This window comes from Pinus tabuliformis, chromosome 5_2, assembly GCF_031772625.1.
Source record: "Pinus tabuliformis cultivar Carrire ecotype Pingquan chromosome 5_2, CPIR1, whole genome shotgun sequence".
In the NCBI taxonomy this organism is placed as follows: domain Eukaryota; kingdom Viridiplantae; phylum Streptophyta; class Pinopsida; order Pinales; family Pinaceae; genus Pinus; species Pinus tabuliformis.
In genome coordinates, this window is record NC_142306.1 from 447,148,800 (window position 1) to 447,163,172 (window position 14,373).

The 14,373-nt window shown below is 41.1% G+C and overlaps 1 protein-coding gene across 5 annotated transcripts in view; it reads right to left on the bottom strand.

Moving 5' to 3' along the window:
• The window catches only part of LOC149159587 (putative cyclic nucleotide-gated ion channel 5), a 330,539-nt gene that overhangs the window by 123,199 nt on the left and 192,967 nt on the right, over positions 1-14,373 (bottom strand). For all 5 annotated transcript variants that reach the window (XM_089436524.1, XM_089436523.1, XM_089436520.1 and 2 more), the window contains one exon: positions 4,105-4,418. In XM_089436524.1, coding sequence (XP_089292650.1) covers positions 4,105-4,418 — 314 coding nt within the window. The remainder of the gene's footprint in view (positions 1-4,104; positions 4,419-14,373) is intronic.

The following is a 14,373-nucleotide window of genomic DNA, read 5'->3' on the forward strand; positions in this document are numbered from 1 at the left end:
ATATCTTATTTGTGAAGATTACAATGTAATTAATTAGTTGTTGTCATAGCAATAAACTGCATAATTAATTTGCAGTTAGAAGAATTAATTTCAGTTGCTGCAACAGAAATTTCGTAGAAATTTTCACATATACATCATACAATGCAACCTCTCATTCCTTGAGCTACGAGTAGTAATACAAAAAAGAATCAAGAAAAAGTAAAAGGTATTTGGAGGGGTGGAAAAACAAAGGTCAAGGTAACTCATATATCCACGATTTCTCCCTCTTCACATCAATATACCCAAGATGAGATACTCCATCATAGTCGGTCACTTTAACCATGGCACTTGACCATGAGGTCTCACCCCTCCATTCCATCATTAATCACATGGCACCTATTTATTGAAGGGTGGACCAAGGACATGTCACTTCCCCTTGGGGGTTGAGAAAACCTAATAGGATAGTCTATTAACCACACCTACCTAGGAAAGTAACACCATTACGTCGCTAAGGCCCCAATTTCGGAAGAGAAGCCTTATATGAGGCATTAACTTGCCCATTTATTTCAAGCTTGGTTCACTTAGATGCAATAATAACTAATGTACCTAATGGTGAAAGTTGTAGCATTGAATATTGTGTGTAATTAGCAAGTGGTTCCATTTATAGGTCTGGGCAACCTAACTGGGGTCCAGGTCCTCGAAAGGGACATATTGGCACCCACAAGTGATGCATCCATAGCCATGGGACTCCAGATAGTTGTAGAGCATCATTTGTATCCATGGGCACCCTCAGCACTCTCAGAGTTCCTACACTTTTCCCTATGTCATTTATGGGATGATGCACCTGGACTAGCATGCCCCCAACCAACTTAGCAGTATTATAAGGTCAGGCAATTGATCTAGGGCCTAGATGAGTTTTGTCTCATAACTTGAGACATGGGATGGCTAGCACCATCTTCAGTGCCCTCAACATTGGAGCAGAGCCAGGCATATTCACCACTTGGAGACCCATGAGACCCAATTTTGTGCCCCAAGCCCAAAATCGGGGTCCACGAAGAATTTTGTGGAGATCTAGGGGCCAACCCCTAGAACATGATTTTAGAGGTCCTCTACATTCACCATGGCACTTTAAGCCCTCAATGTCAACCCTAAAGAAGCCTACGCATGACGTCATCATTTCGGCTTTATCATGTGGAGATTAATTTTATTGTACAAAAGCTACTAGGTCAGCTTGTGACCTAGGCTATTATTTGCACATTATTTTATCGTTATATGGGCTTGTAGGCTAAATTAGGTCTCTCTACTCTTCATATAAATAGAAGAGAGATTCCTTGTAAGTTTGTAACTTATCATCATCATCACAAGTGAGAATTTCGGCGTCTTGGATTGTTTTCCACCTCTCTTCTTGGAAGAAAATTGGATCTATTGAGGCAATTTGATATTTGGAGCTAAAGAGTTTTCTTTGGAGCTATTTCTTTGGAAATCAATGATGGAATCCTTTTGCATGTTATCTTGTAAGTGACTTTATAGTTGAAGACTTATTTCCTATGTCTAAGGTATGGATTCATGGAATAATTGATGTTATGTCATGCTAAATTTGTGCCCTAATTTGTTGAAGAATAATTAAATGCTATCTAGTTGAAATATTGCATGCATTACTTATATGTAACAACTAAATTGATGGTCCTACTGGTGATCTTTCATTAGCTCTCCCATGCAAAATTGATTTTCCATTAGATAGGCAATTGTTCAAGATTTTGGTGCTAGGGCATCAAGGTTTTCACCTCCTTAGTGAAACTTTGGCATATCTCACACATCATAGACTCCATTTACCCAAGGGACAAGAAACTAGTCTACATTGGTGGTGATCACAGTCTATTCTTATCCACATTTTCTCTATCCTAATTTGGCCCTTACAAGGCCAGGTTAGGACATTGGGGCTTGGTGTGAATTCTTACGCAAGTGGAGTTTTTGTGTTTGGTGAGCCTAAACATCAAGAGGATAGTATTTGCCGCAAAATCTATCCTTTTGGTGGGCATCCACTTCGATTTCATCCATAAACTTTCTTTCCCTAGTAGTTAGCCTAAGAGGGAAACCCTAGTTTTCTTTGCTTCAACTTAAGGGTTTTCTTAAAGGTTTCATGAGCCTTGGCTTTGCTTGTACTCATTGTTGGAAACCTTTTCTCTTTACCTTGGCCTTTTGATACTCCAGCATTCATCAAATTTATCAAACCCTAGGTCTTGTGCCTTCTCTTCTAGGTCTCATCATAGAAAGTGAATTTCTCCCTTGTGGAACCTTGAGCCTAAATTTTGTCTTTCTTGAAGAGCTCTTAGTGAGGTCATTTCACACATTAACCTTAAAATATTTAATATCTATCATAAGTGATCTCTCTCCTACCGGGACTCCTCCCATCAGTGAAAATCCATAAAGAGCAGAGGGTTTTGGTTGTGGTGACAGTGAGCCACTACCCCATTGTTTCTTCCTAGTCTAGTTAATACCTTGTAAGGTTTCCCTCTCCAAGGCTTGCTAGATGTTGTGACAACAGGCACAACCCTTTGAATTGGAGTTTTTAGTCTTTTGAAAATAATATTGGCAGCATACGCATATCAATGTCAGTGTATGGATTGTACAGATAAGAACATGCTAATGACATGGCAGTGGCAAGGTACAATGGCATAGGGAAGCAGTACAGAATTGTGTGAATGAGACAAATGGATGGTGGCAGAACAATGTACAGGGAGCTATTTAAAATGGTACGCCATATGACAAATGCAGTACGGCTGGAGAAAGTAATATGGTGACGGATTATGTGAGCGTAAATTGCAGCAGCAACTGTACAGCACATTCATACAGAATTTTCCCTGGTCATACAGACACAAAAGTTAAATGCTGGAACACGGACAGGTACAAATTGATGTCCTACAGAGATTTGGCATGATAATTAATTGTGTGATGTACAGTTGAATGGCAGTTGGTTGGATTGCAGATTTGTATGTGGCAGATGGAAGGCAGCAGTTTTAAACTTCTCTCTTTTTTCTTTCTCTTTTTTTTGTTGGTTTCTATGTATATAATTCTGAAATCAGGCTTCAATTTTCTTTTCTTTTCTCTTTTTCTATTCCCCCCCCCCGCCTTTTGGTTTCAAACCTCAATAATTTTGGAGCAGAATAATATATTTCTGGAACAGAAATTTCAATTTTTTTTCAATGACCAGGGGCCTTAGCATGGTCAAAGACCGGAAGAAATTGGGGACAGAGACACTCTGGAATTTATTTTTAGTGTGGCTAAAAGGTGATATGCCCAATGGCCAGGATCGCGATTGAGACCCTTATACCAAATGTGACAACCGAACTTGGCTCACAAGTAAAATAACCAAAATATTTGAAATATAAAGTAATCCATTTAGGATAAATAAAGATATATTGAATAATGTTGAAATGAATTGATATGATGTAATACAATAGGGCTTTGTATATATACCTAGGCAGAGTGCTCTTTTATTAATAGTCATGTCCTTTGAGACATGTTCTTTCATTACATTAATCATTATTTAATTATCAGTTATTTATTTATATTATTGTTTCATATATTTATGTTTATAGCACTGACATAGCTAAGTTGCTGGTGCAAAAGGATGGTGGTAATGCACAGTTACTCGCTTGAACACTTTGAGTATAATCGATCACCATTGGAGCCCTTTTCTTGGACTGAAATTATGTCTAAGAATATGCACTCAACAATATTTGACAGTGCTTTTGATCAGATCATAAACTCAATGACCAAACATCAATCAAGCAGACATCCTCTACCAAGTTGAAGATATATTTTGCAATAAATCTGAAATCGTGACTTTGATTCTAAAATATTTAAACCCATAGATCACAGTATTGCCACAAGTGGCAGTATGAAAAATCAAGACAAAACTGTTTTAAACTAACTTGCATCCAAATTCAAAGCATTAAAATTTATCATGCACTGCTTTTCCCTAGATAAGAACAAGCAAGCCAAAGGTCGCCAGGGTAGAATAAAAACCAATGAAAGAAAATTTTTATAATCCCCTTTATAAGACATGTAAGTCCATATGAGATATTGTCTAGAAGAAAAATCCTCTCAATGATTGCAACTCGCCTTAGGTTTTGCAGACCCCACCATAAGCAGTAAAAATACTTCTGCACAAACTTTCTTGATGCAATAATCCGCGAATTAAGAGCACTAGAATATATTCCAAAGTTGAATGGTCCATCTCCACTGTCAGACGCAGGACAGTCGGTAACATACAAAATGTTGTAGCTATTGTTACTCCAGTTGTTGAAACCATCATCATTGTTATTCCCACAGTACAAGTAATCAAGTTTACACACTTGAGAATTATTGTGGCATGATTTTCGCCAACAACTATCTTCTCGCTCCACTGAAAGTAGATACCAGCAAGCTCCAACAACCTGATAATAGAAGCATCACCCAATTTTAATCACAATATAACTTCTACCTCTCAGCATAGGTGCAGAGGAGAGTAATATTTTTTCAAGAATCTAGTTTTCATATGAAAAATGTTGCCTTTTGTTTAAAATATGTTGCATCATTGTATTTCATGCATGTTATAATTTGTCATAGCATTGTCGGCAATTCATTATCAACAAAATTTTATCAGTTGAGCAGTATGCCACACAAATTTCGGTAGCGCCACAACTATAGGTTCATCTGCCAATTAGCGGGATTTACATGCACAGCTCCTCATCCACATAAACATGACACTGAGATATTGAACATGTTTTCCACAAACCATGTTGTACATACTGTAATTTAACTAAATTTGTACTATGGATTACAGCCCAAATTATTATGAACACAAAGGCCTTCGCTTTGGATGAACAAGTAGATAAAGAGTTATTGAAATTGCTGATGTTTTATTACAGAAATAAGGTCACATTACTGAGAAACAGTGCTCCTTTGACGGCCCAGAGCATCCAAATCAGCTGAATGCTGATACAAGGTATGTCGATCTATGGCTCTGCGTCAGCAGGATCCCATATGGAGACTTAACCCGTACAGCCACAGATAAAGTGAGGAGGGTCTCTGGGAAAGGGAAGTACTATATATGCCGCTTCATTTGCTCATTCTCATTATTTATTTTAATTTGATAAAAATTAAAATTAAAATTAATATAAAAAATTGTACATTTGGTATTTCAAAGAGAAAACAAAATATATATAGCTAGTACCTTCTCAGCGAACCAGAGATATGGATCTCTTCTTTTAAAAACAAAAAACAGATCTATAGAGTTCAAAAATCTGTCCATAGTTACATCCAAAAAAGACATAACAGCATTATATCCAAAAAAAATCAGTAGGCTTGTAGCCTATAATTCTATGATCTCAAACATTAATTTCTGAACAGTAATTGGATCTACCCTACTCTATAGGCCTTCGATAAAGGTTTATGACCTTATTCTATTTCTCATTGCATGAGCATTTATTGTGCAATAGTTGTGTTATTGCTGGGCATTACAAGTTAAGCAGCCTCCTCTTTAAGAGCTGCAAAATTCATGAAGGCATTTTTGCGATGTACTTGCAATTTACGTCAAGGTTTGAATCTAACAAGCAGAATGATCCCAGTTAAGCAACAGCAACCTGCATTTCTTAAGCATTTACAGGCATTCGAGGATGATGATTAGCAATTATTGAGTAATGCACTGCATGTAGCGGTAGCAGACAGCTTCTATTGCATATTTAGAGCAGCAACCTGCAATTACTGTATAGCTAGTGTACTGTACCGTTCATTTCCTATAATTGCACCCATTAGTTAGGACTACAGCCTACTAAAAATGAAGTCTATCCTGCTGGATTGAGAATAGGCGTGCATTTAGTGCAGCATAATGAGCAGTATATGCATACATATCTATTGCAGCAAACAATATTATTGGCATAGCAATCTGGGCCAGAAATTGAATGCTGATTGCTTTCATCCGAAGTTTCTTCTGAGGCAAACCAAAGTTTCTTTTGAGGAAGATCGAAGTTTTCTGAGGCATGCCGAAAATTCTCTGTTGCACAGTTGACCGAATTCCTGAGGCTATCTCAGCAGGCCGAATTTGTCTCTGGTTGATGTTGATCTGGGTTAGCATCGGATGTGCTCTAGCCATGAAATTTGGTGGAGAGGTTGGGGCACATGAGATCTCCAATACCTAGAAAGGGTTTAGGCAGATTCTAAACAGATCAGGAGATATTAAGATAATTAATATTTTTAATGGAGTCCATAAGTCTAAACTTAGGGAAAATAAAATATTAATGTGTATTAATATGAATCTGTGTTAGAGTGGTCCAAAAGACATGGATCAAGCCAGATCTAATCTTAGCCGTTGATTAGGGTCTTAATCTCGGCCGTTGAGATGTTAATAGGAAAAGTATAAGAGGAGGCTTGAGGGTCACTTGGAGAACACACCAGAGTCATCAATCATTCTATTCTCTAGAGCGGGGTTTGCTAAGAGAGATAGGATCAGTGATCGGGAGAGCAGCTGAGGGGCATTGAGTACAAAAAAACAGAGAAGGCAGATATTGTGTCGGGAGAGCAGCGAAGCAGCCAAGGGGAGTGACGCAGAGCCAGCAAGGGCTCACGCAGGGCCACGCATAGGCAGCCATGTGCTGCGTAGAGCACCAAAGAGGCCAGCGTGTCTGACATAGAGGCCGAGAAAGCTGACGCAGGGCCTCCTGGGGCTGACACAGGCCAAGAAAGGTTGACGCAGGGCCAGCGTGAGACAGAGAGGGCCTAACGCAGGCCAAGAAAGGCTAACGCTGGAGTTGCAGAGCAGTTTTGTGCTGAGGAGCTGCCGAAAGGATTTTCTGGGGTTTCAACCAAAAGATTTCTCTCAAACTGTGAGGTATAGCTGCTAAGGAAATTCTCTGTTGGGTAGGCTAGTTTCAGCGCCAGATTGTACTTTGATATTGCTTAATAAAAAAACCCTCAGATAGTTGCACCAGTTTTCCCACATCGGGTTTTTCCAGGGACATTGGTCCAAAAATAATGGTGTCACGTGGTGTGTTTGTTCTTGTTTCTTTTAGTGGCTGATCTGTAATATGTTGAGCATGCACTGGTATTTATTTTCAATATTTATTTTGTAAATAACTAGTTAAAGAAAAATAACAAGTAGGTAGAATAAATTATAAAAAGTGCATGAAGGGTTTCTAAACTAAGTAAACTTAGAAACTTCAACAGTTGACCAGGTTTGACCTGGGTATGTTTGTAGTGAATTTGACTTTGTTTTTCGCTGGAAGATCAGATTATATCTCTTGTTGAATTGGATGGTTTCTCTAAGAAAAGGTTGTTGGGATTTTCCCTAGTTAGGGTTTTCCCAAGGTAGAAATGTTTTTAGTATCTCTTGTATTTGGCTGTCCCTTCATGATCGTACTGTCATTATTGTTTTACTGTTAAGATTTTCTATGTATAATTGTTTAATGATGTATGTGACACAAGATGAATTAATAAATAAATCATTGCAAGTAACTATCAGACTAGAGGATCCTAAAAATCATCATGGTATCAGAGCTATGGTGAAAGAGCAGACCTAAAGAAGCCAACTTGTTTCAAGTTATACTGTAGGGCTTGTTCTGCCACTAGCCCTAGAAGCCCAAGTCCGAGAAGCAGGAAGAAAATTCAAAAAGGAACCCAAGATATGCCTCCTTGTTTAAAAGATCTACATTATATTCTGCCCTAGAAAAAGGACAAGTCAATGATGAGGATATTGTCTGCTAAATAAAAGAAGGAGAAGATTCTATCTACTGTTTAAGCTGAAAGTCTGTTGTGACTATAAGAAAGGAAGGAAGCCCTAGATGAGGAAAAGACTCAAGTCAAAGAAGAAGGGACAAAAAATTAGGTCTGTTGCTAGCTACAGACATGCAGAATTTCAGACCTATTACAGCTCCAGAAATGAGGTCAAGATTGAACCTGTGAAGAACACAGAAAGGATCATTGATTAGGCCACAGACAGATCAATTCCTTAAGGGAGTTTGAGGAGCTGTAATAAGGTAAGTTGAGGACCAAAGGTTTTGATTATTCAGACAATCCCATTGTCCGACCTCTTGACTGAAGAAGATCAGAAGGTTTTCAAGCATTCGCAATCTCTTGATGTTGATCATTTTAAAGATGTCAAGTCAGGATATTCCATTACATTTACATTTCATTCTAATCCTTATTTTTTAAGAGATAAAACTGGTTAAAATTTTGTGATGATGGAAGCACAAAAATAGTGGACACTACTCTAAAGTGGAAAGATGGAATGGAAGCAACCAATGGGATCAGTCCAGAGAAGGAAGGAAACAAGCAATCTTATCAACAAGAAAGTTGATGGTCTCTACTGGCCAAGCTATCATGAAGCTTTGGGAAAATTGTTCTTAAAAGGGTTCTTTTTGGTTCTCTTGCCATTGGACTAGGCAAAATGCCAGAGCAATCTTTCAATCAGAAATGGTATTGATGGCCTTGATGGTGGATCTCCATCATTTTCCATGTTGTCAAGCTTTGCAAAATTTCTTGTCAAGTGTGATGCATGGAGAAGGTGATTTGTTTAGTTGACTTCTTACAGCAGGCTATCAAGTTTCACAAGTTAGACAATGGTTGCAGGGAGTGCGCCCCCCGGCCACTCCTTAAACCCAGTCCCTAAAAAAAAATTTGCTCCATTGCTTTTTTTGCAAATTTGTTTATGCAAACACATTCCAAACGCAAATTTATTTCAAAGAAACAAGTATTTTTGAGTGGGGCAGCCTAATGATCAAGCATATGGCCCTAGTATTGATAAGAAATTCATAGTAATGTTTAAGAAAGTGACATTCTACTTTATCTTTCATTTTATTTACCATGAAATGACTCGGGATGTTTGAGAGTGGCTCCGACCATATTTGATTTTGCATGGAGAAAGTAGAATTTTAGATCTCGCTCAAAATCCAGCAGACTTATCTGTTTTCAGGATTTCAGGATTGGGTGGATTGCAATGTTTCCATTGGATTTTGTCATGTACTAGAATATGGAACTTGTCAAGAGCACCAATCCCTCTATTGTAGAAATTTCTCATTTCCCACCCCGGTTTTCAGTTTCTCCTTATTTCTCCCATGTAGTTAAATGCCCTTTCCCATAACCATACATTTAACAAGCTGGAAAAAATAAATTTGATGAAAACACAAATTCTGGAAATTTTACAGAATGCTGAAAATTGCAGAAATAAAAATCAGCAGTAATAAACAACCATTAAAACACATTTAAACACTGAAATTTTTGGTCAACTTGACCCTGGAAAAACTCCCTACAACTCTTGGGGAAAACCAGTTTGAGAGCTCTTCTTTATTTCTGAAAATTGCCTTTTTACAGTGAGAAATATTCAGCAAAAAATCAGCAAGCAAATTTACAACTTATCTCTTTTCCCATGCCTCACAGCAAACTAAAAATTACAGCAAACAGGACAGCAATAAATGTTGTACGGCCTCCTCAATTTTCGTGCCCACTTTCAGCATTAAATGTTGTTGTACGACCCTCATTTTGCGTGCAGAAAAATCAGCAAACTGCTCCTCGATTTTTGTGCAAACCACTCCTCGAAAATCGTGCCAAAATCTGTCTTTCACTCTGTGCTGAATCAGCTGTACAAATCTGCGCAACTGCTGCCTTGGAATGTGTGCCAAGCTGCTGTCTCCTTCTCCTCCCTGCTCAGAAATCTCTCTTGCTCTCTTGCTCTCCTTCTCCCAATCTGCTCATGAAAGAATTAATGATATTTTCCTCTTTTTCCTCCTTTAATCTAACCCCAAGTGACTTTTGGGTGATCCCTAAATCCAATGCTGAAATAGATTGAGATCTAAGGCTGAGATTAAATGCTCATTTAAATCTCACTTTTTATTTTTTAGTTCACCCCACTTTAATAAAGACCCACTTAGTCATTTATTTCCAAAGTCACTTTTCCTTTCTAATTTTTCATTGACTTTATAAAAGTCACTTTAAAATTAGACTTAGTAACTTTATCACTTAAAGTCACTTTTAAATTAGATTTAACTCTATAAAAATTATAAAGTTACTTTAGGAGAAAAATTAAATTCTTTTGAACACTTTTCCCTAGGCCAAAGATCAAAGCCTAAGGGAACCACCTGTCCTCCGGTACCAAATTTCAACACTCCCTCTTACCAAAGAAGGTGTTCCTCACCACACCCATCTTGTCTCTGAAGTAGACATGCTTGCCTCGTGGTAAGGCTTTGGTAAGAATATCTCCAACCTGCTCATCAGTGGAAATATACTCAAACTTCACAGCTCCCTTCTGAACATAGTCTTTGATGAAATGATATCTGATCCCGATATGCTTTGACCTGTCATGAAATACTAGATTCTCCGTCAGTTTAATGCAACTTTGTTTATCACAGTAAATCACTGAAGGTCTCAACGGCTGACCAAATAAGCCAAACAACATCTTGCGAAGCCAGATAGCCTCACAACTAGCTAGACTGGCTGCCATATATTCTGCTTCCACTGAACTCAGTGCTATTGACCGCTGCTTCCGGCTGAACCATGACACTACTGTTGAGCCCAACCCAAAACAGCACCCTGAAGTGCTCTTCCTATCAGAAGCACAACCTGCCCAATCAGAATCAGTGTATCCTGCCAATCTCACTCCATCTCCCTGCCTGTAGTCCAGACCATAATCCACTGTCCCCTGCAAGTACCGCAAAATGTGTTTTGCAGCCACCCAGTGAACCTTCCTAGGCTCACACATAAACTGACTCATCGTGTTGACTGCAAAACAGATATCTGGTCTAGTGTTGACCAAATACATCAAGGAACCAATCAGCTGCCTGTACAATGTGGGATCCACCAACTCGGAATCTGAAGCATGAAGCTTCTTCCAGTTGGTGATCATCGGTGTCGACATGGGTCTACAATCCTCCATGTGGAATCTGCTAAGGATGTCCACAATATACTTCCCCTACCCCAGGAAGAAATGCCCCTCCTCCTGCCACACCTCCAAGCCCAAAAAGTAATGCATCAAGCCAATGTCCTTCATCTCAAACTTCGTCGCAAGATCTCTCTTGCAGTGCTCTATGAGTCTCTCTGCACCTGTAATGACCAAGTCATCCACATACAGCACCAGAATGAGAGGTTCCTCACCAATCACAATAAAGTAAAGGTTCGGGTCTGCCTCACTCTTTGTGAAACCCATCCCCTGCAAATATGTATCTATCCTGGAGTACCAAGCTCTGGGAGCTTGCTTCAGGCCATAAAGGGCCTTCTTCAATCTGCACACATGGGACTCCTTCCCATGTACCTCAAAGCCCTGTGGTTGCTCAATGTACACCTCCTCCTATATGAAGCCATTGAGAAATGCAGTCTTCACATCCATCTGGTGGATCTTCCAACCCATCTCTGTTGTTATCGATATAATGGAGCGGATCGAAGTATATATCGAGCCACGGGAGCGAAGGTCTCCTCATAATCAACTCCCTCTACCTAGGAGAACCCTCTAGCCACAAACCTTGCTTTGAATTTCTCAATGCTGCCATCTGCAGCATGCTTTACCTTGTAAAGCCATCTAGAAGTAACCACGGATTTGCCCTCAGGCCTCGGCACCACCTCCCAAACATCATTCTTCATGATAGAAGAATACTCCTCCTGCATGGCCTCTCTCCAGACCTGCTGGCTAGCTGCCTCCTCATAGCTAGAAGGCTCAGAGTCAAGGATGCTGGTAACCATCGCTATATAGCTACAAAACCTCTCAGGTGGTCTACTCTCTCTGACCGGCCTCTTCGGCTCAGCAACAGATGTGGCATCTCTCAAGGTGTCCTGAAGCCACTTGGGCTTTCTCTTCCCTGAGCGCACTTCTCCCACCGGAGAATGAAACTCCTCCTCATCATCATCATCAGGAGCCTGAACTCCTGACTGTCTGTCTGCTGTCCTCCTGCCTGCACCTGAACCTGTAGAAGATGAGGTACCGTGTGAATTGTCCATCAGTGGACTCCCTAGTGAACTGCTCTGCATGCTACCCGGAGCACCACCCCTCTGGCTCGGTGAGCCACTGCTCGCTGACGGACCTGACATCCTCATAGATGTACCTCCTGATCCTCCTGATCCCTGCCCACTGGATCCCTGCGACTGACTCAATTGCTGCTGAGGGTCTGGCTGATCCAGATACTCTAACTCCCGTGTCCTCCTAAAGGCCCTGTCCTCCTCAAACTTCACATCCCGTCTGACAACAACTCTCCTCTGTGCAGGAATGTAAATACGAAAGGCCTTTGAGGTCTCACTGTAGCCCACAAAGATACCCTTCTCTGCAGTGGGCTCTAGTTTGGTCCTCTTCTCCTTGGGTATATAGGAGTATGTAATGCATCCAAAGATATGAAGATGACCAATATCAGGCTTCTTCCCAAAGAAAGCCTCCTCCGGAGTCATGTGCCCGAAGGCACGATGCAGACTCCTGTTCTGCAAGTAAACAACTGCGTTGCAGGCCTCTGCCCACAAGAACAATGGCAACCCCTGATCATGTAACATGGCTTTGGCAGCCCCTATGATGGATCTGTTCTTCCTCTCTGCAACCCCGTTTTGTTGGGGGTTGTAAGGAACAGTGAACTCCCTCCTAATGCCTGCCTCCGCACAATAGTCAACAAACTCTCCAAGGGTGTACTCTCCTCCATTGTCCGACCTCAGGGACTTGATCTTTCGACCTGTCTGTGTCTCCACAAGAGCTCTGAACTCCTGAAACCGCTTGAAGACCTCACTCTTGGTCTTCAGAAAATAAATCCAGGTCCTCCTGGAGTGATCATCAATGAATAAAACATAGTACTCATATCCACTCAAGGAAACATGAGACATCCGACTGCTCACATCGGAATGAATCAAATCGAGTATCCCAGTCGCTCTACTGTCACTGCTAGGAAAAGGGGATTTGGCAAACTTGCCCATCGCACAACCTCTGCAAGTATCAAAGTGATCAATACTGAAATCTGGCACACCTGTAGTGATCTCCCGCAATGTCCTCAAGGCTCCATGATACATATGTCCCATCCTGCGGTGCCAAATCTCACACAGCTCAGAACTGCTAGCTCTGTTGTCGATACTACTGCTCAATGCCAAAAGGGGTTGGAATGCAAACTTGTACACCTTTGCATGGCGTACACCTATCACTCTAGCTGAATCAGCCGGAGTGCCCCTGGGATACATCAACACCTTTCCTCCCCTGAACAGTACCTCATATCCTCTGTCCTCCAAAGCTGAGACGGATATGAGGTTCTTCCTCATCCCTGGCACATAAAGAACATCTGACACTTTCAAGGGAGGTTTGGACTCTCTCTGAAATGTCAGTGTCCCCACCTCGACTACTCTAACAACTCTGTCATCACCGAGTACTACCTCTATATCAGTGCCACTCTCTGAAAGCTCTGAGAAGTACTCACAGACTCCTGTCATGTGACGTGAAGCCCCATTGTCCACATACCAGATACTTGAAGATGCTCCGTTAATCGAGGGAAAAGCATGCTCCCTCTGAACCTGTGTGGCAAGTGATCCTGCACTAGAGGACTCACACGTAGTGAACGCAAACTCCCAGTCAAAACGACCTACAAAGTCCTCAATCTCTGCTGAAGCTGCCACGTCCTGGTTTTTCCCCTTCTTCTTCTTCTTCTACGGACACACAACTGCATAGTGTCCCATCTTTTGACAATTCCAACACTTCACCTTGGAATAGTCATTCTGTGTGTCCCCCTGTTTACCTTTACCTTTGCCTTTGCCCCCACCACTGCTTGTGGAAGCCTGCTTCTTCCTTTTGCCTTTCTTCCCTCATGCCACCAGTGCTACATCCTCATCCTGCTCAACTGGCTTGGCTGCCCCAAGGTGACCTTTCCTGATCTCTGTCTGAATGCAATCATCCCAAAACCTCTCCCATGTGGGAAGGGTCTCACGTGCACAAACCCCATCAGCAAAGTTCAACCATGAACGGGGGAGGCCATTCACTGCAATCCGCACCAACTCAGTGGGTGGAATGGCCTCTCCAATCGCTGCCAACTCATCTCTCACATTAGTAATCTTTGTGAGATATCCCGCTGCACTATCATTACCCATTTTAATGTTCTTCAGCTTCTCCTTCAGGACCATCTTCCGGTTCTCATTGGTACTCTGGTAGAGATTGGACAATGTTGTCCACATCTCATGGGCATTGCTCTTTCCTCTCACATGAGGAATGCAATGGTCTTTGATTCCGTCTAGAATCAGCCTCTTACCCTTATTGTTCTTCTTATTATAAGCAGCCAACTGAGTAGCATTAGTAGGCACAACAACAGGGTTCTGTGTGGTATGCACCATGATATCCCAGACTTCTGCCTCCTCAAAGATACTCTGCATTCTCTCCTTCTAAACGTTGTAATTTATATGCCCATCGAGCCTATCCTC